At 33.9% G+C, this 26,019-nt stretch overlaps 2 protein-coding genes across 3 annotated transcripts; one reads left to right on the forward strand and one right to left on the reverse strand.

The window, feature by feature from the left end:
• Positions 1 to 204: 204 nt before the first annotated feature.
• LOC119073750 lies at positions 205 to 951 on the reverse strand. Its single transcript, XM_037179411.1, has 4 exons — positions 802 to 951; positions 650 to 737; positions 445 to 583; positions 205 to 389 (listed from the first exon to the last, which is right to left on the reverse strand). Exons 1-4 carry the CDS (start codon positions 925 to 927, stop codon positions 314 to 316), a joined length of 429 nt encoding a protein of 142 aa, XP_037035306.1. The 5' UTR covers positions 928 to 951; the 3' UTR covers positions 205 to 313.
• A 3,308-nt stretch (positions 952 to 4,259) lies between these two features.
• LOC119073749 lies at positions 4,260 to 25,440 on the forward strand. 2 transcript variants are annotated; one of them, XM_037179410.1, is made up of 6 exons: positions 4,260 to 4,602; positions 4,667 to 4,925; positions 20,048 to 20,108; positions 20,226 to 20,300; positions 24,507 to 24,755; positions 24,970 to 25,440. In XM_037179410.1, exons 2-6 carry the CDS (start codon positions 4,823 to 4,825, stop codon positions 25,055 to 25,057), a joined length of 576 nt encoding a protein of 191 aa, XP_037035305.1. In that variant the 5' UTR covers positions 4,260 to 4,602; positions 4,667 to 4,822; the 3' UTR covers positions 25,058 to 25,440. The 2 variants fall into 2 exon arrangements, with proteins under 2 accessions (XP_037035305.1, XP_037035304.1); XM_037179409.1 differs by lacking the exon at positions 4,260 to 4,602 and having other exon boundaries at positions 4,659 to 4,925.
• Positions 25,441 to 26,019: the final 579 nt, after the last annotated feature.

Consider the following 26,019-nt stretch of genomic DNA (forward strand, 5'->3'; position numbering starts at 1 on the left):
AGGCTCAAAAGTGCTGGATTTGCAATCCAAATGTGCCTTGACGCGAGATTTAGTATGCTATGCGTCTCTCTTTGGTCTATCTTTGAATAAAGACGCAGTTTTTCTAAATTGAATTTCACTTCCGTAGTCCTTTAGACCAGTAAAACCAATAAAAAGCATGTCAAACCAATCACACACCTCGGAATAAAAATAAGCCGTTGACCGTTTTTGGGAATAGATGAGCAAATTATGCACGAAAAAGATTTAATGAAACAGATTAGTAACACAATTAAAAGCTAACTCGACTACATCATAATGTGTAGAACAAAAGACATTACGTTGCAACAGCAGCAAACCATCTTTGTGTTGGATCGTCTTTAACGCAATCGCTTTCGCCAACAGCATTTCGTCTATCAATGATAGCCAAATTAACAAAGGAAACGGAAAAATTAGTCACATTTTTACCCCTGTGCCTGAAGACATTTTCCGCTCGAGAAACTTTTCAACTGATACTTGCCATGTCCAACGTCTGTAATTTTATAATGATCTGTGATGGCATTCTTTTCATCGACGGGAGTTAGCTTCCAGGACGATTCATTGTTTTCTGAAAAATTTTTGGGCACACAATTTACAATAGAAATTGAAGCAGCGATGGTAAACAATAATTTACTTGTTGAACTGGTGAAAACGAATTTTTGATTCGGACTGTCGAACCATTCTTGTCTCTCAGGTGTACCGTCCTTACCTGCAGTTAAAAACTTAAAACAAATTGAATGTAATTTTGTCAGTTCATTCGAGTCGTCTTTTATGGCAACCACTCACTTTTCCATCATGCTGACATTGTAAACTGAACAGTCCGTTATTAGTGATTTCAGTGGCATCGCCCCAAAACAATTCACCTGCGTTCGAAGCGGACACTAAGACACTTATTAACAGAAGTAACTTCATTTTGCTACTGATAACATAGGGAAATAAATTTAGTTTATAAATCCACCAAATTCAGCATTGCATTTCCTAACCAGTATATCCAATAAACCAGTATTTCCATTTCTTCGTCGCTTTTAACTTTGAAGATTTAATGATTTAATTGGATTTTTCGAATAAATTATTCAATTAAACACCTGTGATGTTCGCTTCATATGCAGAAAATATAAAAAAAACTTCATTGGGACATCAGTGTGGGATGACGTAACAAACTTATAAAGTCATCATGTCATCGATCAATTTGGAAATTTAAAAAAAAAATCGTTTCACGGCAATAATATGTAAAAACCAGGTCAACCAGTTCATCATGATTCATACGAGAACTGGGCTTTTCAGATTTTTATCCCTAATTATCCTTAGTGACTGATTTCAATGTTAATTTTAAGATATTAACATTCTACTGTGTTGCCGCTTGCCCGCATTATCTTTTTGCTCTTTGCTGATTTATGTTCTCGCTTACATTCAAAGATGATACAGCATTGTAAAATAGTCTTTTTAGGTGGTCAATCAAAGCCCTTTCCATAACTTGAGATAAATATTCAAATCCAGTTTTATGGTGAATTGTTTTGATACGAGACGAAGCCGATGTTTGTTAAAGAAAAATGCTTGAAAATTGCAGTGGTATAAGTGAATTTGTTGATCCTGGCTTCACATTTATTTATGATGTTCATATATGAATGCTTACTACCTTTCTACAGGGAAAATTTATCCGCATCCACAAACATCGAGGGTACACCTCGGGGTATACATAATGTGCGAAATGTTCTGGTTTCCATAAAAGACCATCAAAATTTTTTATTTTATTTTCTAAAGGCTCTCATTGTGTAGGTTTCGGAGATGACGACGTGATAAATATGATATAATAATACCTTACCGATATACCACCCATGGTATACACAAGCGAATAATATTAGAATTAGGTCTGCTAGAAAACGAACTTCATTGTCACAGATGATTTATCACATGAATAAATAATGTGATCAAACAAGAAGGACGAAAACATACATTTTACTACGAGATATCAGCAAATATATTACGGTATATGTCTGCATGACAGGGACTGTTTGACATATGTATAATAATAGACATCTCTATATATGTTATGACACAGTTATCGATTAACCCGATGAGACCGACTGGGATACCTGTTGTCCCAGCTTGCATCCCTTTGCATCTTTGCTGCATCCTGTAGGCATCTTTCACAAGATTTTGCATCCCAAAAAATTTTTTTAAAAAGAAATGAATTTATAGGGTTAAAGAAAGTCTCATAACATTGAATGTGGTGAAAAAAATTGTCCTCGACTGACAATAGATCTTGGTGATCCCTAGTTGTGGAGTTGTGGTGTAGAATGTTTATCGATTTTCCTATCCGAAGGTTCTGTTTGATTGATATAAAGGAAAATTTGAATTCAAAAGCGATGTGACATCGTCGATGTCTTCCTAAAATAAAGTTCAAATTTTGTATATTTTGGATACGGACAATGATAACAGGGGAAAAAAAATACATTTCATCGTCACTCATGTCATCGTCGTCATATATGTAATATCATCTGGTACGCAATAAGTGAGCGCTGATTAATTTTGGGCATCTTAGATATGTCCTGCATGACGATGTTCATAATATCAATTTCTACCGACTTAAGGCAATGGACATAATCCGGTGGATCATTATGATAGTAGCAGTTCATGTTTGGTCGAACCAACCCCTTCACTTTGCTTTGCACCAACCGACGTCGACAGACTGTGATTTTGTCTGTATGTTTTTCCAAAAAAAAGTGCGGCAATATATCAGACAGCCATCGCAATTGCAGTTTTCCTTATTATTTTGCACTTTTTGTTTTCATAATAGATGACAGTTCAACATCACATACATTCGATACCGTCAGCGGTTGAATGTGGTAAATGTGGTATAGCAAATGTGGTGCTGGTGTATAGATCTTCTTCAAGGCCGTTTGAAATGCCATCCGCGTTAAGAATTGCTTTGAAGATGAGTGATAATGTTTTTACCAACGGTACGAATGGTGTCAGTTCAATTTATCCAATTAATTAACGGATTAACGGATTTAGATTAATTACGTTTTTTTTTAATTAATAGTACCAATGGGGCAAATGATGGAAATGGTACTTCTTGTGTGAAATTGGCCGATCTAGGCGTAGCCGAGGTAATTTATTCAAGAACTTGAGGTAAAGTTTTAGATCCGTGCTTAAAGTTAACTTTAACTCACATTTTTGAATAAATTACTTTTAATTAAACAAAGTTACGATTTCGATCAGATTCGACCTGATACAGCCCAGAACTGGTAGCGTATTAGGGTGTTCTTTGTATTATTGGTGTTATACCGAGAGATTGCACGTGGTAATCCAACTTGTAAAAGATCTCGAAGTATGATATGTTGTAGTAAAAAGTAAGGGTCAATTTTTCAGTTGGCTAACTGAGAACTATATTTGTGGAGACTGATTTTCCCTTTCAATATACATTTCGTGCATTCATTACGTTAATATCCACAAACGAAACAGCGAAAAAAACTCTCTTGCTACCAGGGACTATTTTTGAGAATTTTGAGAACTCTTTGATAAATACTTGAAAACTGAATGTCGAAGGCTTTTATTACTTCTTCTTACTCATTTTCGACTGTACGAGTTCTCTGGTTACTTTTTTGTCTGTCTGCACATAAAATTACATTGTTAAACCATGTTTTAAGCTTTAAAAAATTTGAGAAGTTTTTGAGAAATTAGAGAATTTTTTGATAATTTTGAGAAATATGATTTCTTAAAAATAGTCCCTGCTTGCTACTGTGTAAATTTTCTCAATTTTTGTTCGTAACAATATTCGGTCGCATTTTTCATTCAATTAGCAGTCTTCCTGCTTTATAAAGAGTTTCCTTAATTAAAACATTGTCTCATTTGCATTATTTTTTATCCGGTACCACATATCTGCACCTAATTTCATTTAATTGTTGGATATTTAAAGCGCATTACTTTTCCTCGACTTTACTAATTATTTTCGCATTAACAATGCATTTTCTCAGCGCTACAAAGTGATCACTTCAACCTTCACGATACTATATTAATAACTCGGCTTTTTAAACGGTCACCTTGCAATTGTGCAAAAATTTACAGATCGAGCTGAAGTTAGTTCGATTTTTATTCATTCTACCAGTCGGTTACACAGCCAAAGAAATAACTCAAGTGAAAATATTGTGTCGGAGCGATATATTCCGAAAATTGTAATACAAAAACGTTAGGAGACGATAGATTCTCGTTTTTTTTGGAAAGATATTTTCCATGCAAAGCTGGATATTGTTTATATTATTCACGCATTTACCACCTTTTTTATGTATTGCTTGATATTCGTTCATTTTAACCTTTTTAATAATAAAATTTTTTTTTACATTTAATGTACCCCGTGCCGTATACATTTTCGCAGAAATGAACGCCGTCGTATAATACAAAATCCCATTTATTCGAAGCTTAAACTCAGATTTATGAAATGAAAAATCTTTGTGTATATATCAGTGTGTGTGTGTGTGTCGACAAAAGGAAGCGCCAAGTGAGCTTTAATATGTGAAAATGATAAATACAATAAAATCGTAAAGTGTTTTTCAACAAAGAAATTCCATTAGATTTCGGTAACGTTTTGTACGAAAACCTCTAATTCCATTTATTTTCCATTTTATAAAAAAAAAAGAAAAAAAATTTCCAGCATGCGATGAAAATCGAATGGAATAATTCAATTTGATTAGAAATATATGGCGACGAAAAAGCGTGTCCTTTTTACTTTGTTAAATTCTAATGACGGTGCCAGTGTTTCTCATATCCATCTCAACACGGTCGATTTAACCGAACATAAACGGCTATTATGGATACCAATATTAGAACTGGTCGACGACGACAAATCAACGATAATACTTGCGCGTGTTTGTATCATTTGATTCGACCGTACGGTTTTGTTACCAGCTTGGGTACGTAACATTTGATTAAAATTTCTCTTGAATATAGTGTGCTATAAGTTACGCTAGAAGGTTGTTAAACTGGTGAATATCTTGACATTTATTATTGCAAAAACAAATAATAAACAACTTGAACATATTTGTACATGACGCGAGGTGTATTTATAGGACCCAACCTGTTGCAATATTGACTTGTAGAGAATATACAACTTGTTATAAACAACTAATGCAGAATGCAAATTTTAGGTAAATTCATAAAGTTTTTAATTCCTGCTCTCCATTGTTTATATTAAAGACCTGAGTCCAATTCGGTACAAGTTTCTGAAGACGAGCAATTTATTACTTTCTTGTCTGTAGCATTTACTATGAAATTATATGCTGTGGAAGATACGATAAAAATGATTGCAAACTAAAATAAATCTTGAGTTTGATCAATGCTCTCTCGGGCTAGGTAAGCCAGCCAAGGTGCGAACAGATTTGCACACAGAATAATTTTCGCCAAATTTTGTGACACTAGATTTTCAGGTGAAACTCTGGGGGCCAAAATGTAGGCTAATCATCTAGGTAGGTACAGTGAACGACATCTCAAATGTCTCACTGTCATTTTTTTCAGAGAATGTCATTGTGAATTTGCAATGACACAATAAAATTCTCTGAGACATTTGAGATGTCGTTCACTGTAAACCAGAAATTTGATTTGATTCCGTTTGCCATCCCATGTGAAAAATTATATAAACCAAACACAATGTAGCTTCCTGTCAACGCACTGCACTCTAAATCAATCGGAACATTGCATACTTCGGCGATTGAACAAAATCGGTTAAGAATGACTATAGTTATCGGCCATTAAATCAGGGAAAAACTCTTCGAGGAATAAGCCTTTACAACATTAGATCGATTTGGTTCATCTGTGAACCAGACCTCATGAATTTGATTCTTCAATGAAGGAAACAATTTTGAATATCTGTCAAGCACTACCCAAGTTATCGCCCACAATTCGGTTAGGGAAAATTCCGAGACAGTCCAATATTATCCAGCTATAGCTTGACTCCAAAAATTGTATTCCTCGTCGATTAAAACGGGTTGTTAAAACAAGATATAATGTCATTGAAAAACTAAACTGATAAACTCATGCGTTATTTATTCAAGAATGATCATTTTGAACGTAAGCAACGCACAGTGCGTTGACGTAAGTCGCATTTTCTGACGTAAGATACTCGACTTAATTGAAAATCTTCTACTACTTCATTTGTTTCAAGTATCATTTGGTATTCGAAACCAATACTGTTACTCTTTAGTCTAACTTCTCCAGAGCTGGCCCACTTACTTTTGTCAATCGACAACAGATGATTAACCGTTTCAAAATTATTACAGACGTTTGCTCTAGTTGAAGGGGAAGCTTTAACAATAGTAAATACTTCGCTAGACTCTAGTTCATAATGGCTTATAATAACTTTCATACGAACTAATGGAAAAGTGGTGTGTCATCAACCACTTGACTGTGTTGAAGTTTATAAACAGCAAATTATATCTTTATTTCAGAGATTCTTTTTTCACATCCTAATCAAATTATTACTTCAAATTTATTATCCTCTCTTTCAGATTCATTCAAAGCCGATAAACTTTTTTCATTATATGAAGTGGAAAATTTAGTTTTTTTTTCCTGATAGAAAAAAAGTTTCGAGTAATTATTTGCACCACGAGGCATAAATTATCCTCACAGAAGCATAATAAATTTTTAGCATACATTGGAACGGACTAGTCTGTTTTGCGGTTAGGCTTACTCGCCTTCATATTAAATTGGTTTGCAAACTAAGTTCACTGGGGTCACAACACAACTCTACTATCTGTTCAAAAGTTGCTATATACTTTGTGGTGTTGGTGGTGTTTCAATAAAATTAATTTCTACCCATCGGCCGTGTAAACCGTAATATGTCATCAAAGTGGTTCGAATCTTTTTTAGCCTATAATGTGTAGATGTTAGGACTGAACCGCTGAACCATAGAGTAATGGGTTAACGAAATTGAAACGAATATTTGCCAACATTTGTGGATTTTACCGATTTTACCAACCCATATGTAATGTAGGTACTGTCCCCTGTTCGGAAATGATATTGAACTTGTAATTGAAATCATAAAATTTTCATCAAAAACGATAATGGTCTCTGCTGTAATATAATCAAATTGGTACAATTTTAATTGTAACATTTTAGTATGCTGCATGTAAAACTGTGTATTGAACGTCTAAATATTCCAAAATGTTAATCCTTAAACCGGCTTTATACTATAACCATCATTTAAAATCCAATAACATTCGTGTGTTATATGGAAACGAAAGCAAGTAACTCATTTGATTCATTAATGATTCATTTCATATTTTATTGTGTTATAATTCACATGTTTTTATGCATTTATAAAAGACCTGTCGGTAGCTGAGTGCGCAAGGTTTTTGTACAACACATTCTCCATAGATATAAAATAATCGCAAAAAATTAAAACATTAAAATATATTGCTCGAGGCAAAATGCAGATATGATTTGAATACAATTTTTTTTAATGAAATATGGAGGTGCGGGAAATAGAAATTTTTTGTGAAAAACTGAACTTTGTTCGATACTCAGTATTAGTAAAAAAAAATTATTTGCGCAACTTGCTTTAATTAGTTATTAAAATCACGTTAGAGTAAAATAAACCAGGCAGGAGCGGTTCATTTTTGAAACGTCAAATAAGGGACCTAATACACTGTATGAAAATGAACTCAAATGAACATTGACATAAATTGAAACATTTTTTTCACAAAACGCAAATGCTACTAGATAATTTAGGTCCCTAGTCAAATCAAGCACTACTGCTTGGTTTACTTTACTCTGCCGTGTTAATCAGTCTTTGCCGATTTCTTTTGTTTACATACGAACTTGACTCACTTTGACGAAATTGATAAATGCAAACTGTATACTCCACTTATATCGAGGCAATTCTCGACCCTAGTTTAAATATTTTTATACTCGAGTAATTAGTAATTACCACTAAAGTGTCGCTTGATTTAACTGATGAAATCCGTAAATCTGATGTCTTTGAAGCTAAAGACAGTGAGCTGAAAAAAAATCTTCAAACGGATGCTCCAGTGCAATGACATGAAAGTACATCAATTTTTTCCAGCTCAATGCAGTAACTGTGCCCTAGCAAGTTTTCTAATGGTCCATTTAAACGCATATTTCTGTCTACATGAATTCTTACATTTCCCTCACCTCCCATATAAAATTACTTGATGTGAACAGATTTTGATAATCCAGTCAAAAAGTTGCATGTATTTACGTTAATGAAAAGGATTAGTCGTAGCTGTTATGGCTGAATTGGTCTATGTTACTTTTGTTGTTGAATGCTTCATTTTAACTTTTTAACATGATAAGCATGCTCTGTGTATTCATTTAAATATATCATCTAACAGAAATACATTAAATATCAAGGTTTAATAGTTTCTATGAACCCATAAATCATAAATGAAAATGGTGCTTTGCTAATATGCTTTTATTCTTCATTAAAGCATAAAATAACATACAAGAGTGCGGGACGATTTCACCCAATTTATGTTTTCGGTTATCAAGGACTGACTCACTCCCTTTACATAACGATAAGAAAACATTTGGGTTTTTCTTTGGAAATTGGAACCATTTCTTCTGAAATGCTATTCATTCATCCATACTACTATCAACCAATCGCTATATGTTACTCGCTTCATTTCTATTACTATATTAAGGAAATCGAAAGGACATACTGTGGTATAAATGCACGAAAATCGTTTAGAATATATTGCAATGTATTAGAAAATTTCTAAAACTGGCAATCGATATCTATTGTTATCATTTTTTTGGAGTATTCCCTGTTGTTAAACGAGCTCGTTCTATAATCTTTATATTGGTTGCAGACAACTTATGTTACAGAACTAATACTTGAAGTAGAAATCATGAATGCTGAACAATCTTCATAAAAAGAAAACGAAAAATTGGTTTTTCCAGGATGTGTACATTTGAATTTAAAAAGTTTCTTTCAATAGGAAACTATGTATTGAAAACTGATAGTTTTCGAAAAGTTTCATAAAAATAGATTGAAGTAACTTTTTCCCATCTAACAACCAGAAATGATTTATGAAAATCTGATCAGATCAAACTTCGGATGAAATCAAAAACACAGCTTCTTGAAATCCATTATCTCTATATTTTTGGATATGAATAAAATGTGAAAGGGTAAGTGTAAGAAATTTGCCAAACTAACATCTCGAAGAAGAAGTTAAAATTGCGTAACTCGAAATTGTTATAGTTTGTTGACTTTGAAAATATGTTAGCAAACAAACATCATAGCTTGACCTGTACATTACAAATGTAAATCCACTGCAACTTGCAATTACATGTCTTGGGGCGACAATAGCTACTTTCTCGCTAAAGAATATAAGTAAACTTTCGCCAACCTCGACATGAAAAGTTTTGTGCATAACTCAAGTAATAGTTATTTGTTCAATGAGGTAAAAAAAACGTTGGAAACTGAGGTAAAAACAACGTTTTTCACAACATAGACTTCCAAAATTTCAGTGGAGGAAAGAAAATGACAATGACAAAGCGTTGTGAAATAGTACATTTCGTACCTTGGACTAAAAGTCTTTTTTAGCGTGTGAGAAGTTTCCAGACAGAGCCGAAGGCGAGGTCTGGAATTGAATGCGCTAAAAAAGACTTTTAGTCCGTGGTACAAATAGTATTTTTCATATTTCCTTTAGGTATGAAATATATATTATGCACCTGTTGCCAAGATTGATATTTTGACGTGTAAGACATTATTGCCCTAGCCGAAGGCGTGGGCCATAATGCCTACATGTCAAAATAACAGTCTGGCAATAGGTGCATATCATATTTTATCTGTCGAGAACAGATATATCGAGATAAACAAAAACTCCCTAGAGTGATAAGCTCGAGATTATCGTTCTAGACAGATAAAATAAGTTTTTACGCGCACGTTTTGTTTTTCCTTATTTTCTCCCCTCAGTAGGCAAAGAGAAAATTGTGTTTTCTTGTCGACTGGTCGTCATATGTAGCGAGAAAAGTGCAGCACTTTCTGTCCCGTGTGGAGAAAATAGAACTTTTCTCATTCGTAGTGTCATTTTGTTTAAGGTTTCGAAAATGGTATGGCGAATCGATGTTTTTGTTTTTGTGCGAGTATTTTATCAACTATGAGTATCCGCTCTCGTTTATTACATTACCCACTCAGTAGTTGGTGTAACGAATGTCTTGACGTTTCTTTTGTTGACAATATGTGGAACGATGTGGAACAAATAAAACTGTGGGACGTCAAACACATAGAAAGTGATGATTGTACTGTAGTAGCCATATTCATTTAACTGAGAAGTGTTGAACGGGCCTTGGTGATCCGGAAAACTAGAGAGTTAGAGCTGTATTTAAAAAATAGTAGATTACTGTACCAGTGGAGGTGACGCCCTCGGATACTTTTACTCATCTGGATACGAGATTTCAAATTCATTCACGTGTACAGTATGGAGTTTTACTTTACGAGCGAGGGAAAGACTTTTGACTAGTGAGGGAATGGCCACATTCCCTCACTAGTAAAGTAAAATGCGTCAACGTGAGGGAACTGAGGAGATAAAGTATTGCTTATGTATTACAATAAAGGTCTTTGACTGAGCCCTTTTTTATCGGCTAGAATTTCATTATAGATACGTTTTGTAAGTGGATTTAATGGTTCTTAAGAATTTAATATTTATGTCCGCTTTGTTGTTATAAAATCAAACAATGTTGGAGCTGTTAAAGTTAAACTAAAGGTGTTAATTAACGTTTAATAGAATTTTACAAGTAACTTTAGCACATAAAGAATGGAACTGCTTTTATTTGAAGAGTGAAATAATTCAAACAAATTTAATGAAAAAATGTGCAATTTAAAGATGTTAAGTGAATTACGTCCTTGATTAAAATGTTTCTTTATTACTGCGATCAATGAGCTAATTTACATCAAGCTTTTTGTTGAAGGTTTTGTAATTTTGTCTTTATAATGATGACGTAACCACTTCCTTGGCCTGAAGTACAAGATCTGAAATCAACCGATCAAAAATATTTTGATTGATAGAAGTAATAGACCCGATAATAATACTTGTCAAATGCTTGCCGTCTGTAGCAGCTTAAGTCCCTTTTACGTTAGAGATGAGTGGGCTTGCCCATGAAAGTGAAAACCAACGATCTTTGTAAGCAAATTTTGTGGGCTGGGTATTTTATTCTTGGGCATCGGGCTGTTAATGGAAATTTTATTTGGAAAGATTTGGACATTGTTCTGGGATGAGCACACAAATTTGGTATGTCCACTCATCTGTAGTTTCCGAATACTTCAATCAAGCGATAGTAATAGGTGTCGTCTATTACGAATAAGAGCAATCGAATTTCAAAACAAGCTATTACCAGTCTTTATAGTTCATGGTTCAAGGGAATCGTCTTTTCGTTTTAAGAAATTCGTGAAACAACTTCCTTCTCGTTGAAAGGGTCGTTAAAATAACTCCATTTATGGCACTTATGTTGATTGCAACTTCCACTCTCCAACTTGGTGATGGTGAGAGGCTGACTATAATTTAAGTAGTTTTATATTTCCCCCTACGTTTCACGCACCGTTACCCAATGAATGTCAACGGAGAAATGGCGCTATGAATACGATAAGTTATTCCGAATGTACGAGCCTTTTTTTCTCTCGCATAATAATAAGAGCTTCCGAAATACATATTTATTACCAACACAATTCGGAACCCAAACACATTGAGAATATATGCAAATCTAAAACGTAAATTGAATGTGTATATTGAACAAGAATGTTATCGTATGTTTAAAAAAAAAACGAAATGAATTTGGGAATACATCAAAACATTTACTGGATCAACATTCAACTTCATTTGAATTGTATGAATAAATCGGGTTGTCTGGTATACGAATATCTTTCGAAAACGTTCTATTGAACGATATTTACATATCCATTAGTACAGTCTTCGTTACAATCCCTCCAAAAAAAACTTTTTCTCCACTTTATCACATGTACAATAAAATGTGGCATAAAAAAGAAAATTCTTTACATGAATAGACTATGCCAATCATATTTAACCAATGATGCCATTTTAAAGGTCATCAATAGTGGTGACTTTATCACTATTTTATTTTACCGGAATCATGCACACATTCAAATAAAAGCATTTCCGCCAAAAAAATCATTTTTTAAATTAACGGACAAAAAAATTTCAGTTTTGTGGTGTCACTTACGACTATCTTCACAACAGACATGTCAAGAATTTTGTTTACCTGAATGGCAACATATTTTTGTATGTTTTCTTCACATTTTACCGACTGAATTAGCACGAAACGTATTGCAGGCAATTTCTAGGCACATAAAATTAAGGAATTGAACACTGAATGGCACAATTCACACCAAATTACTTTTAAAAATGAGATTTTTACAACACCCACAATGTTTGACCAAATTAATTTGTCTTTAAAATTATTTCGGATAATTTGTCCTAAATTCTGTTTAAGACACTAGCATAAGCACACTCGGAACTATTTTCTGTGCGAAATTTAAACTGAATCACTTTGTTTTACGCGAAATACTACAAATTTTCGACACAAACTTGTTTGAGATTTAAAATTTACTGTCCCGATTTGACATTTCATCAAAACAAAATTCAGTGAATCAGTCAAAACTGGATGAACTGAGTGAACAATACTACTCATACTACTGTAATTGCAAAGTGGCAAACTTAAGACCTTATGTGGAATTTGGGTGGAAAATGGCGCAAATCACATATTTCAGGAATTTATAAAGTGAAAAATCTTTCCGGTTTCAAGTGTTTTCGTCAAAAGACGAGACACGGGTATCTTTATTTTCAATTTTTAGCTGCTTTATGTAAAAAAATTGAGAAAAAAAATCATTTTGGCGTAGTCTATTCCAGTTATAAATCCTTTAGTACGAATCGATTATGTATTCGGCATTCACATGTGATTGCATCGTTAATATGATTTATGACGTTAATATCGACATAACAAAACTCTATGACAAATGATTTCGATAATTCCAATTCATGGCAAATATCCATTAAATGTTTGAACAAAATGATAAAATCAAATAAATCGAAATGATATTGACTAGGCTTTCGCGCTATTAAGCTTATTATATACAGAGCTTTAAGGCTTTATGGACTGGAAATGTTTAGGATATCATTAAGAGAAAATGTATCGCTTTCGGCAAGCATTTCAAGTAGTAATAAAGATGATTTTAGAGCTCGGAACTGTTCCATGACAAAGTTATTTTTATTATGTCGTCGTGTTGAATGTTTAGCTTTATTTAAATTTGTCCTTGGTTTCAATTTACTCTTTCGCAGGTGTTGTCGTATAATGTTGATAGATCGTTCTGTAATGCTCTGCACAACACCCAGAGTGAGACTTAATGCATAACTCGTGTAACTGCAGTTTATACGATCCGGTACGTTCTTTTTGAAAATCCACCTGTTTCCTTTCGTTATTTTCTTTTCATTTGTCCAAAACAAAGTCGCTAGTTTTGCATATATTCTTGTAGATTTAATAAAATTGAAATAAATTGTCCCAGAGACGTGTGACCCATTTCTGCTCTTAACATAGTTTTCCGATGATTGGTTCGACGATAAAATGCAGATGCAGATGCAAATAAAATTCTAGAAAATTAATTTCTCTCCTAGGGAAGAGAATACGTTCTGACTCTGACGGAATAAAATTCAATTTCCGTTTTGTTTCTGTTGTATTTTCACTACACACACTTAGAAATATGAAAACGGACTTGTGGATTGATTGTATGGATTCCGGGTAACAGATGAAGAACAAGTTTAAAATTTGTTATATTCAACACCTTAGTCGCGAGAGCATATCCAACAAATATTTAGATTAGAAAATTCTCATTGTATGAAACAGCGATACGTTCTATTTAGGGTACAATTTCTGCAAATAGCATTTGACTAAATGTAGTGTCACTGTTCACACTCAAACGATTGATTATGAATAGTATGCTATCACACAGTCACACTTTTGCAACAAAATCATTGAATCTGTTACTTCATTTGGGTAAAAAAATCTGTTGCTTCAACATTCTTATCATACGTTTCGCAACATAGCTAATGGCTATTGAAATCTGCTAGTCACCCAATTAGCGAGACAGTCAGATACTATCGCTTGTTGCTGTCGTCATCATCGTTGCAGATGACTAGTCATTTATATTAGCTTAAGGGGATGTGGCGATATTTATGAATGTTTTCGTAGTTTCACAGCATGAAAAGTGTTCCAAAATTAAGTTAGATTCCCAACAAATTAAGTAATTTCAATTAGGTGAGAGGTTAATTTTCCTCTTACGACAATCGAAACTGTAAAAAATGAATCGTCGCAATTCAAATAGAAAAAATGATCCGCGCGATCTGTTAAAAAAATTTACATTTTTCCGAAATAAATTCAAATGGAGTAGACTTCCCTTCAACGTTATATATCGAATTCAAGCCGAACACATATGTGCGGAAAAAATGTCAGCCAATTTAAAAGGAGTAAAAACAAAATCAATGAAAAAGAAAGAAAAGAAATTGAAATGGCATTTCATGCGATAAGACATTTTCAACACTGCGAGAGATTGTATTTCGTAATTTCACACATCTTCATCTTGGAAGTGTTTGGTATAATAAAACCGAGTAATGACTTCCATCTAACGGGGCAAAGCTTTTACGTGTGCCATACACGATTTTTTTCGATAGAGAAGAAAGTCCCGTAGATACTGGATGTGTACTTGTAATGATTTTATATGTACGCTATTGTAAAAAAATAAAGGACCCTCTTTTATGGTACATTGATATGCCAGATGGTATCACACAGAACATCAAATCAAATCGACGGGTATAGGGAACAGATTTTTTTTCTTCATACAAAATTTGTTTTGAAGGACACCGTAAATTGATTATAAAGAGTGAAGTCGAAAACATGAATTGAATATCTCGAAGTTTGACGAGGAATTTGTTATGTGGCTTGTTCTGTATGTTTTTTTTTATTTCGTGTGCTTGGAATGGCTGAATGAGGAAAACATTGAAAAAAATGTGTAAGTTGACTGACACAATGATGGAAAGGTTTTTCTTAGCGTGTGATGTGATGAATAACATGATAAACATTTTCTTCCGAATGATTCTTTACTTTATCGGAAATTAAATAAAAGGAAGAAAAAGGCATGGAAAGGTCCGACGATTCGTAGTACGTTACCAACGGTGAATTGATTTTGAATTCGTCTGCAATAACACAAACTCTTTAGTCATTCGAAAGCAGCAAAAAAAAATGATTTATCCAGAACAAGAAAGGAAAAATCACAATGAAAGTCATGTTTTCTATGTTAATATGCATAAAATCTCAACGAATTATCATTCACAAAAATGTAAAATTAAAATGAATTCAGTCGAATGAATGAATTTTACGATTGAAAGTTTCACTGTAGCCAACTCATAATTTAATCAACTCAAACAATCATCCCTGATCGCTTAACAAATTCAATTTTCCAAACTTCAGACAGAATTTCATTTTCTCGGACCATGAAAATGTGTCCCGCGGTATAAAGACGAGCTTGCTGAACACGTTCGATTGAGTTACGCTTCAATATAGGTATCATGTTGAAATCGAATCAAAACCTCATTAATCCTACCTATATATGCTAGGTGGTGATAGTGTGGAGAAGTCTTTTTCTGCAGAGTGAAATGATGCATTATTTGATGGAAAAACTGTCTCTGTCGCGTCTCTTTTTCTCGGTACTTTTTTCTTTGCCATTTTTTTTACCTATACCATGATTCATATACTATTTTGCATAAAATGTGGAATATCACATTCTACAAAAACCATTATTTCATGATTTAATAACAATAATAGGTGGAGCGTATGTAACAGCAGGGGAAAAAATCAACTTTAAGTTGATTAAGCGCTTTTGAACGGCTGAATTGAGTTCACACAAAAGAATTTTCTGCTTGAAAAGGTCTGTATTTAATAGAGTTTGCGAATTAACCCCCATTTTTTTTCTCCGCCAGTTCGAACATGGACTTTTTGCATTTTCCCATCGATCATCCTTTTTTTGAACAATTTAATATTTTGTTCGGCGTCAATAGGGTTTTGGTGTTTAAGTGTCATGAATATTGATTTTGAGAGAGTTCACTGTTATCGGTAATTACGAATAGGGCTAATTTCCAAAAATAGCCTAGGTACGCGGGTGTAGCTTACACGCTTTTGGAATTCATTTAACTTTAGTGCCTCATGAAGTGTACAATAAATGAATCTGATTCAAAATTCAAAATTTGTGTACTCTGGGACCCAGAGTGTGGGTGACCTATTACTTTGAAATTCAAACTTTGAATGAATGTACGATTAATGTATTAAGTACGCAGAAGCTCGTTCACACTCGGTAAAATTGGGTGTCGGTGGTAATTTGAGCGTTGGCGCTCACTTCTTTTTTTTATTCGAGAGCAGTTACTCGTAGGGAATATTCAAAGAAAATCCTCACAAACTCTTCAGAAAACTAAAAAAAAACTTAGGAATCCCAAGAAAATCCTTGTAAATCGTTGAAAATCCAGCAAAAACAGTTAGAAAATCCTCTCAAAATCATAGAAAATCTTCAGATAATTTTGAAAATTTCAATTTCAAATAAATATGACAAATTCTTACCTCTAACGAGGTGCTTTGAACAGCTAGAAAAATTTGTCAAACTGGGGTTTGAAACGCAGTGGAATTAGTGTTTTTATCGGATGCGCTTTCTTGCCGTCTTAAATAAGATTTTGCATTTTTATTCCAAGTTACAAGGGGATAAAGGTGAAATGCGACATGTTTTCTGTTGTGGGAGTTGTTGTTTGGTTTGTAAATGATTCCACACAAAATGAAAGTCTGGATTTTTTATTTCAATTTTTCATTCTTGTTGCGAGCGAGCGCGATCCTAACCGAAATTCAGAAAATAAAAATCTAGAACGAAATTCTTGTGAAATCAATTACAAAACACAACAACTCCCAAATTAGAAAATATGTCGAAGTTCACTTTCGTTCCCAGTGGACACACAACTTTATACACGAACTACTCACTCATAATATGATATTCTAATGGTCTGTTGCCGATTCGCAACGTTATTAATACCTAATGTACTAATTTGGAAGCGAACTACAAAATAAGGCTTGATTTCCACTTACAATAAGAGAACTCCGTGTGAGAGTGAAAGTACTTAACTCTAGTGTTGTAATGGTTATTTGGATCACAAGGGACGAAAGTAAAAAAATTCAACCGTGTGCGAAGTTTGCAGCCCGTGGCCGAAGGCCAGGGCGGCAATCGCACAGGTTGAATTTTTTTACTTTCGTCCCTTGTGATCCACACAACTTTTCATTACAACAACTACGAAAATTGTAATTTGAGCTTCCTTATAATGTTCCAACTGATGAAATTTACCGAAATAAGCTGAAATATGCGGGGGCGGCAGCCCCCTGGTAAAAGAAAAATTTATAAATTATTGGCAACGTTCTTTTCTATCACAACAATCACAGTGATCACAACGACACCAGACGGAACACATGTTGTTGCTGTCATTTACTTTCGCATCCTCGTTTGAGGGACGAAAGTACTTTCGCTCCTCTGTTTCGCACCTCTTGTAATGTCGTGGCTAGCTGAAAGTTAAATTTTTATAATTTCGCATCTCATTCGGGAAGCGAAAATTACAACTTTCGTAGTTGGTGTAATGAAGTAGTTATTTACGTATCGATTGAGTAGGCCGAAAGAGTTACGTATTAAGTTTTTCATGCTTCGGGGCCGAAAATGAGGGCAATTTTTCGAATTTTCTCGGGTTTCCGGCCCTCTGCATGAAAACTCACATGTGCACCTGTTTGGGACGGTTGATTTAAGGCACTTTCGCTTGTAAGCCTCACTTCGTTCGGCCTACAATCCGCGAAATTGCCTAAAATCAATCGTCCAAAACAGGTACACAAATGACTATTGTATGTTTGCTAAGAGGACCGAAAGTAAAGAAATGTCAATTCAAGGGGCGAAAGCGAAAGCTTTCGCCCCGCGAATTGACAGCTTTACTTTCGGTCCCCTTAGCAAGCATACAAAATGTCAATACTCTCTTTGTTTGCTAGAGAGAGTATTGAAATAGTATTAACTATTACATGCTGAGGGCATCGAAAGAAGTGCTTAAAACATGAAAAGTACGGTTTTCGACGCATGTAGCATGTAATTGTACATTAAAGCCAATACACGTCGGTGTGAGATGCTTAATGGACAGTTTCTCATAAAATATAGATAAACTTTACAGATCACAGACGTAAAGTTGAAAGGGTTGAAGCTTAACGGGAGTATGGGAATATTTTACGTTCTAAAATCGTGTGCTAACTGAAACATAATTAACTTTTGGCTGATTTAACTGATTTCATTTGTGTAACAGTTACTTATCGATTGAAATACTGTTCTGAATGAAATCATAAAAGAGAAAAAAAACGTAGATTGAGAAACAAGTGGAAAAAAGTATTTGTAAATCGTTGGTCCTTTAACCTTTTTTTATGAATTTTTAAAACTCGGTTTTTCGTTTGATCTGCACAAATTGTGACCTAAATTACTTAAAGAAGAAAAAGGTTTTTTTTTGAACCGGAACATAAAATGTTTTCCTTTCCTATTCTTTTATCAACTTTATATGTATATATGGCATGGACTCCTTACAAGATTAAAACGATGATTTTATAAGCGAAGAGTTGTGGTTGAAAAGATAGGAAAAATGTTCACATAAATTCTGTACTGTACGTGCACGGTTACGGTTACATTGAATATATGACATTATATTTGTGTGGTTTTCATTTCATTCAAAAGAACATCTCATCCAGAAAGTCTACTTTTATTCATTTCCATGACAAAGCAGATGACTTCTTATTATATCACCAACGTAATCAACGTAACATTCAAAACTTTGAACCCTGTTGTTGACGATCTTTTTCTCTCAACGTAATACCAAGTACGCAATGTCAGTGAGTCTGTAAACCTCTTGGAAGGAGGATTCCCTTGGGTTTTATAATGCAATTAAAGTTGAAGTAAATATCGTTTCAATTAGATTAGAATGGTTCAACAATCTACGATTGACTACAAGTTGCAACAGTGAGTGAGTTACGATTGATTCAACACTCAACAGTAATGTTTCAGAATGTACCATTACTATGATGCTGTAAGAGCGTAACGAAGTTTTTTTAATTATTAAATATATTTTTTCTCACAAGAAACTGTGACTATAGTTACCTGATGGAAGGTATAACATACTCTCACTTAATAAACGTGTAAAAGGTAGTAAATCTTAATCTACTACACTATCCCTGTTAAGCTAAAATTGAATCATTTTCCTTCGATGAAAACCTTCATAAACCGAATTCAGTTTACCAAAGTTATTTCGATGGAAAACTTATCTCCGCTACGAAGAAAGCCAACACCAACTACTTGAAGGTATTTCATGAAACTGGGAAATTGAAAATTCCTCACTAAACAGGAAGTCGTATTTCAAATACGTACTGCTAAAACAACGTGCACAAGCGCTCGTCCGTAGAGATATATAAGTTGTAGTTAATTAAGCCCACACCTTAGTGTAATATTAGATTCAGCTTACCCATGCTCTATATACCACCGATCCAATTGAAACTTATGCAATTTATACACCATATACCTCACATGCACGTATTGATATTCTCGTAACTTTTATCGCAGCAACAACCAAAAACATTTATTCCAAAAATCCAAGAACTTTTCCTATAAATATAATCCGCAAACTATTTGCCCAAACTTTCTTTCGATGTTAAGTATTACCCGAAAAGGGAAAGAATAACACCAATGCCACGGTGGCAAAAATTCTCTCAACGTTACACTTCCATAAGTTCACCATAAATCTTTAAAAAACAATGTTCTTGACTTTGTCGGTGGCTGAGTTCTATTTGTATAAATCGTCCACACACAAAACTATTTTCATTGGGGTCGACCTCTACCCGCTATAACTACACCTAAAATAGCAACCTAAATTCGAGAGCTAATTTCTTATTGTGGTGTTTCTTTTATTTACAGTTGTCTGTGGAGTTGGAGTCGACATAACAGTGCATGGATACAGAGCAGGAATTTATATACTGTAAGTAGGTACATTTTGGGTGAAGTTTTCGCGATTGATTAATTTGATTCGAACATTTATTATAGAGTTGTGTTAATGGATTTTAAGAAAAACTTTTATTTTTTTTTTATCTTACAGAGTATCATCAGTGATTGTATTTCTGTTAGAAATTAAATGGATTTTCACATTGTTCGTTCAATTGCTGTGTACAAAGTAAGGAATATTGCAATTTTTCGAAAAGAAAAGTTTTCACTTATCAATAGTTGATTGATGCTTTTAAGCTTTTAAACACGATTGGTGCAGTAAAATTTTTATCAAATAAATTGAAAATGTTAGCCGTATGCATTTGCATCACGTACCTACTCATCTTCGACTTTGAAAGCATGAATTCCTATTATTTTGTCAAAAACGATTGACAGAAATAATGCCTAACGCATAAAAAAGTTACTGCAAAAGAGATGCACGACTTTGTGATAGAATTTAATTCATTTACTCTCTCAAAATATAGCATCTCTTTTTCACTTAGTTATTTATGCGTTGTAGCGCAGAATAGTTGTTTGTTCCGAGGGCGAAATTAGTAAATTCCAACAAGAGTAAATTCTTCCAGAGGTGAACTCATCGCTTTTCATATATGCGTGTGATTTTCGCAGTTCAAGTGAGAAAGGTTCTATTTTCTACCAACGGGACAAAAAGAGCTGCACTTTTCTCATTAGAAATGTCATTTGACCAATCGTTAACAGGTCGTCATTTTCTCATTTCCTATTGAGGGGAGAAATCAAAGGTAAATCACACATGAAAAATCAGTGCAGCGTGAATATCCTTATTGTTGTTGTTATTGTCGTGTTCGTGGCTTTATGTGCCACAGATCAACAAAATTAACACGAAAACTCTACTTTTCAGCCCTAGTCATGTAAAATACTAGATCACACTTGGATGAAAAATTTTGTGTGTAGAAATAGGCAATCCCAACCAAGCGAATCGTGGCACTCGCATACTTTCTCTAATGTTGGAATTTCCTATTTTCTGCCCTTGATAAACGAATAACCATTATAGCCGTCATTCTACACACGAAAAATGAATCGTGTTCGGCCATACTTTGCAACTGGCAACTGACCCGTGCGTCTACTTCAATGTATTACAAAAATGTACTCTTTACCCTATGGTTTTTCCCTTACTAGCCCGGTGAAGGTTGTTTCTTGATTTATCAGTACCACACAAAGACATCCCTTTTTCCGGTGTACATGGTCCTTCGAAACAGAAATTAGTTAGTAATTGCTTACGGAATAAGTTTTACTATCTCGGCGCACTCTGACATTTCGGACAACATCAAATTCCATTCATCATAACGCAAATATGATTAACGTAAATGCAATCCCTTAGACCACAATCTTTCGAACGGGTCCAAACACGTAACATCTGCTTACATGCTGATTCAATCATATTTTCAACTAATCCACGTCATTATGTCCTAAGTTGTAGCATTTCATATAGATTAAATATATTTCTCAATCCGACAAATATTCCTCTTTCGTTGTAGCAGCAAATTCATAGACATGAAATGTTAGGTACGGGGAAAATCCTCTCAATCCGATATCTAATGGTATACAGGCTAATCTACTATCCAGCTTTTGAATCGACGTTTTTTATTCTGTGCTACAATTCGTTAACAATTTATCCCGATAGTTTTATACCATATACCATAAGGATGTTACATTTTATGTTGCAAGCCAAATCATTGGACATTTTAAAGGTTTGTCCTAAACAATTTGTGAAAATATTTAATCAGATCGAACGTGAAATGTGACCCCCATTCAACTGTTCGATGAGCAAAAAAACGACCATCCATGAAAAGACTAATTTTGTTTTTATCTCCTGGATACGGATTTGAAAAAAGAACGGAAGATTTACAACGTACAAATTTTGAGTATTTTATCTGAAATATTTCAACACAAAATGACTGTACCGTACACCCATAGCAATTAAACTTTTACTCGTAAAACATCTTGAACTATGGAAACTTTAATATTTCAAGTAATCTGAAAGTTTTCTTATGGATGATGTCCATGCCAAAGTTTAATAAATTTCACATGACCCCTTTTCGATTTGGATGAACAAACTACATTAATCTGTGTTAAGTGAGCCGTGTGCCGTTCTTAGGTAGATACGGTTTTTACGTACATATAACACCCAGGTCTCCATTAATGTGAATGTGGCTGAAACCAATAATTCTTAGTGCTTATAATGGCGAAGATGGGTATGAGATTCAGCAGTGATAAATAATTGAACTGATGGAATCATTGAGGTATTGCACAGAATTTCGGTTTTATTTATTCATACTTTTCAATGAAATTATTTATTCGATTATTTCGTCTGTAACTTTACAGCATGTTGGGGTTGCCTTTATCAGCATATTGTTTTGTTTAATGCGGTTAAATATATTACGAAATCAAGTTCGCAGCGAAAAGGGATACATTTGTTTGCTTTTAACCGAAATAATTTAATTTCGCTGCAAATGTTTCCAATTTTGGTTTAGAAATTTTAAGTGATTTTGTGTAAGAGCGAGTTTACTCTATCTACACATCGTAATTTGACTAAATTTTAAAAAACCTGAAGTATGAAGCATACGTTCCATACCGAAGCCATAAAAAGTTTCTTGAAAATTTTTAATATCCGTCGGTTTTGTATAGAATAGAAGGTCCTGTGATTTGTGATATTCTGCAAACGTACCACTATAATGTAACGATCGTTAAAAAGCAATGTTGGTAAGAAACAGTAGATTTAAACATTGCTTATGACACTTCTCGCCGTCGTCGGTCTAGATTATCAAATTTCACATATATGAAGCACCATAGTTTATGACCTTGAAGTATTTTTTCCGAACGTGATGTATTTCTGGCATCAGCAGCTATGAATAATTTTGTGCCTTTTATGTGGGAGTGTCTATTTTGATAAACAAACTCAACATTCACTGAAAGAGCCTTTTTGCGTTGGAAAGCTATTGTGAAGTTCAGAATGTCATTGATCTTTTCATTTAGTTCCCGAACTTGGAATAAAAGAGTACCTATCACACTGCTGTTCATAATAGGAACATTTTCCTTGACACAACAGGCTGTACCAAAAATTTCTATGAAACATTTTGTAATTGATTTGATTGCACATTTATGTGTATTTTCAACGCACTTCAAGCAAAAGTGCTATTAATGACAGCTGCCAAATAGAGTACTTTTTTGTATGAAATTTTATCCCCACTCTTTTTACAGTGTAAAATTTTGTATGGAGCACTGTCAACTTTCAGTACCCTATTTAGAGTACCACCTTTGCTTGAAGTGCGTTGGTATTTTACGAACAATCACAATAGCCATTTATGCCACTCAGCATCATAAATATGCAAAATTGGCAAGCTTCATATGCCTCACAGTGGCATAAAACGTTGTATGCAACTTGATGCAAAGTACTTTATTAGTCTCACGATGTATATTATGACACACGGCCTGCGACCTCTAGAATACTACGAGAATGTAAAATATTTTATTGTTTCACGTAACTACTGCCACTTTCGTATCTACGCTGTTCTTTCAAAGCTTTGTATTTACTGCAAAAGAGTATTCTTGTACGCTAAGTCCATAACCTCTCTAGCAAACAAACTTCGTTTTGACGCTGTCAAAATACCACCTTATTCCTTTGTTTGTAGAATCATACACTGTTGACTAATTTGTAATTTTACATGTAAAATACAAAGGCTACGTTGCATTTTTACTATCTCAATAAATGTAGTCAACTGTTTGTTATGCTGATAGAATATTTTCTGCTCTTTCGTTCCATTTCTATAGAAAATACCAAATCATCTATCTACTTTCACTCTGGCATCGTTTAAAATATTATATGTTTTTACAACGGACTGCGAGCATGAGTGAGTCGCAGTGACATCTGCCAAAGATAGTGCTATTTTGCATGGAAATTTTAAGTACATTCAGTTTTTAGAGTACCACTCATGCTTGAAGTGCTTTGGTATTTATCATTAACGCCACTATTGTGCTACAGCAAGAAAAATTCCAAACAAAAGATTTTCCGAAACCGTACATTGACTGACTCCCTTTTCTGGGCTTGCTTGACGACAGACAACATTCAAAAACCTCATTCACTCATGATATTTTTTCTATCAGACATTAACCCGACCCTCATGCATTTATAATTAGGGATTAGTGGATGCAGCGAAAAATTAATTACTTGCCTCTTATTCGTTCAACATATAGTAATTTGTAACCCCTCGTTAAGCTTCAATTTTCTTTCATGCATTTATAACCAATTATAAATTGCAACTTTCTTAAGCACAAGTTTCACCTGAAATACAGTGAAAATTTTAATTAAAAATTGGTTGGAATAAAAACACACTTTTTTATCTCTTTCATCAAATCACAGCAATGACTACACAGGCAACTGCGCCAAATGTTGGAACATATGTAAAATAGTTGGCGGTTGGCGTTTGTCACCACCCTATATAGCTCTCGGTGTTGCATTAATAATGTGGCCGCATAATTTGTGGTTGAGCTATGTGGCTGGCATACAACTGATAATACTAGCGATATTACGACTGTTCACAATATTCCGCTATAGTGGCGTTGGCAAAGATGAAGGATTATTACCTCAATACGACGACAGTTTTGATAAGTATGATGTGACACAGTCATTTTATTATTATACGCTCTTTCCTGTAGAATATCTTACATAAAGCATTCATGCTGGGTGTGTAATTTAAAAATTCACAGACGAATTGAAATTTTAATGAATTTCGTCTTATAAGATATATTCGGCATGTTGTCGTTACGAGATGTGCTGGGTTAATCATTTTTACTTCAATTTCATTCTAATTTTTTTTTTATAGATCAGACAATTTGTCTGAAGCTGTCGATGATGCAATGCCAGAACCAGGTCACAGTTTAGAAGACGAAGAGGCTATAGATGATATATGACAAGAAGCGAATGGGGTGAAAGAACCAATGAACGATTGCTGAGCTTTGTGATTTTTTTTAATGAAAATAATTTTAGACAATAAAAACGAAAGAAATAAATAATTATTCAAATAAAATGTAAGTCCCAAGATGTGCTCAATGATTTAAATTGTAAATCGAAGAGACTCAATTGTTAGGACATTATATATGGAACTAACGAGTTCGAGAAAGTGTATAGAAATGCCATAATAAAATGTAAAAAAAAACCCGAATTGTAAATATTATAAAGACATAATTATAAGGAACGAAGACCACTTTCATGCTCTTGTATTAGATTTGTCACAATGTAAATTTTTTAATAAAATGTTAAATTTCATTATGTACAATAAATGGTTATGAGAAAATCGGAAATTGTTCATAATCACATAAAAGAGAAGGCTCAAGAAGAACTGCGACTCAATACAAATGTTATATGTGGGACACCTTTTAACTTCGAACGCGCATGCAGACTATAACAAAAGGTGAGTAATTGCATTGTACCTGTACTCGTTAATTATTTTCTTCTTTCTTGTGAAGTCATCGATCCTGCTACTTGGTAAGACAGTCAAAAGTTTGATAATGGTTTATTTATAACATCGAGTGCAAAGTACTTTATTAGGCTCTAGATCTAGATACACACACAACGTGAGCCTAATAATGTAATTTGCACAGAGATTCATACCACAATTTATGCAACAGATGCAAATTTTACACATTATGTTGCTGAGTTGCATAATAGTTATTTGTGTAACAAGAATCGTATGGCAGAGCCTATTTTAAGGAATTTAATTTCCAAAAATTTTCAAAATTTCACAAATTTCACAAAAATTGTTAAAATTTCCAAATTTTGTTTTCTGTTAGATCTCATTCCGAAGTAATCAGTTAAGCTCAAAGACATGAAAACCTACTAAAAAGGCATTAAAAACAACATTTACGATGCAATC

The sequence above is a fragment of the Bradysia coprophila genome, unplaced genomic scaffold (genome assembly GCF_014529535.1).
Source record: "Bradysia coprophila strain Holo2 unplaced genomic scaffold, BU_Bcop_v1 contig_138, whole genome shotgun sequence".
In the NCBI taxonomy this organism is placed as follows: Eukaryota; Metazoa; Arthropoda; class Insecta; order Diptera; family Sciaridae; genus Bradysia; species Bradysia coprophila.

What these genes read in the sequence shown, in the direction of transcription:
- LOC119073750 (XM_037179411.1), bottom strand. Translation starts at nt 927, where the DNA reads ATGAAGTTACTTCTGTTAATAAGTGTCTTAGTGTCCGCTTCGAACGCA. An exon ending in AATGTCAGCATGATGGAAAA is followed by an intron (nt 738 to 801) that starts GTGAGTGGTTGC and finishes ATTTGTTTTAAG; the next exon opens with TTTTTAACTGCAGGTAAGGA. An exon ending in CGTTTTCACCAGTTCAACAA is followed by an intron (nt 584 to 649) that starts GTAAATTATTGT and finishes AAAATTTTTCAG; the next exon opens with AAAACAATGAATCGTCCTGG.
- LOC119073749 (XM_037179410.1), top strand. Translation starts at nt 4,823, where the DNA reads ATGGATACCAATATTAGAACTGGTCGACGACGACAAATCAACGATAAT. An exon ending in CGGTTTTGTTACCAGCTTGG is followed by an intron (nt 4,926 to 20,047) that starts GTACGTAACATT and finishes TTTTATTTACAG; the next exon opens with TTGTCTGTGGAGTTGGAGTC. An exon ending in GTTCAATTGCTGTGTACAAA is followed by an intron (nt 20,301 to 24,506) that starts GTAAGGAATATT and finishes ATCAAATCACAG; the next exon opens with CAATGACTACACAGGCAACT.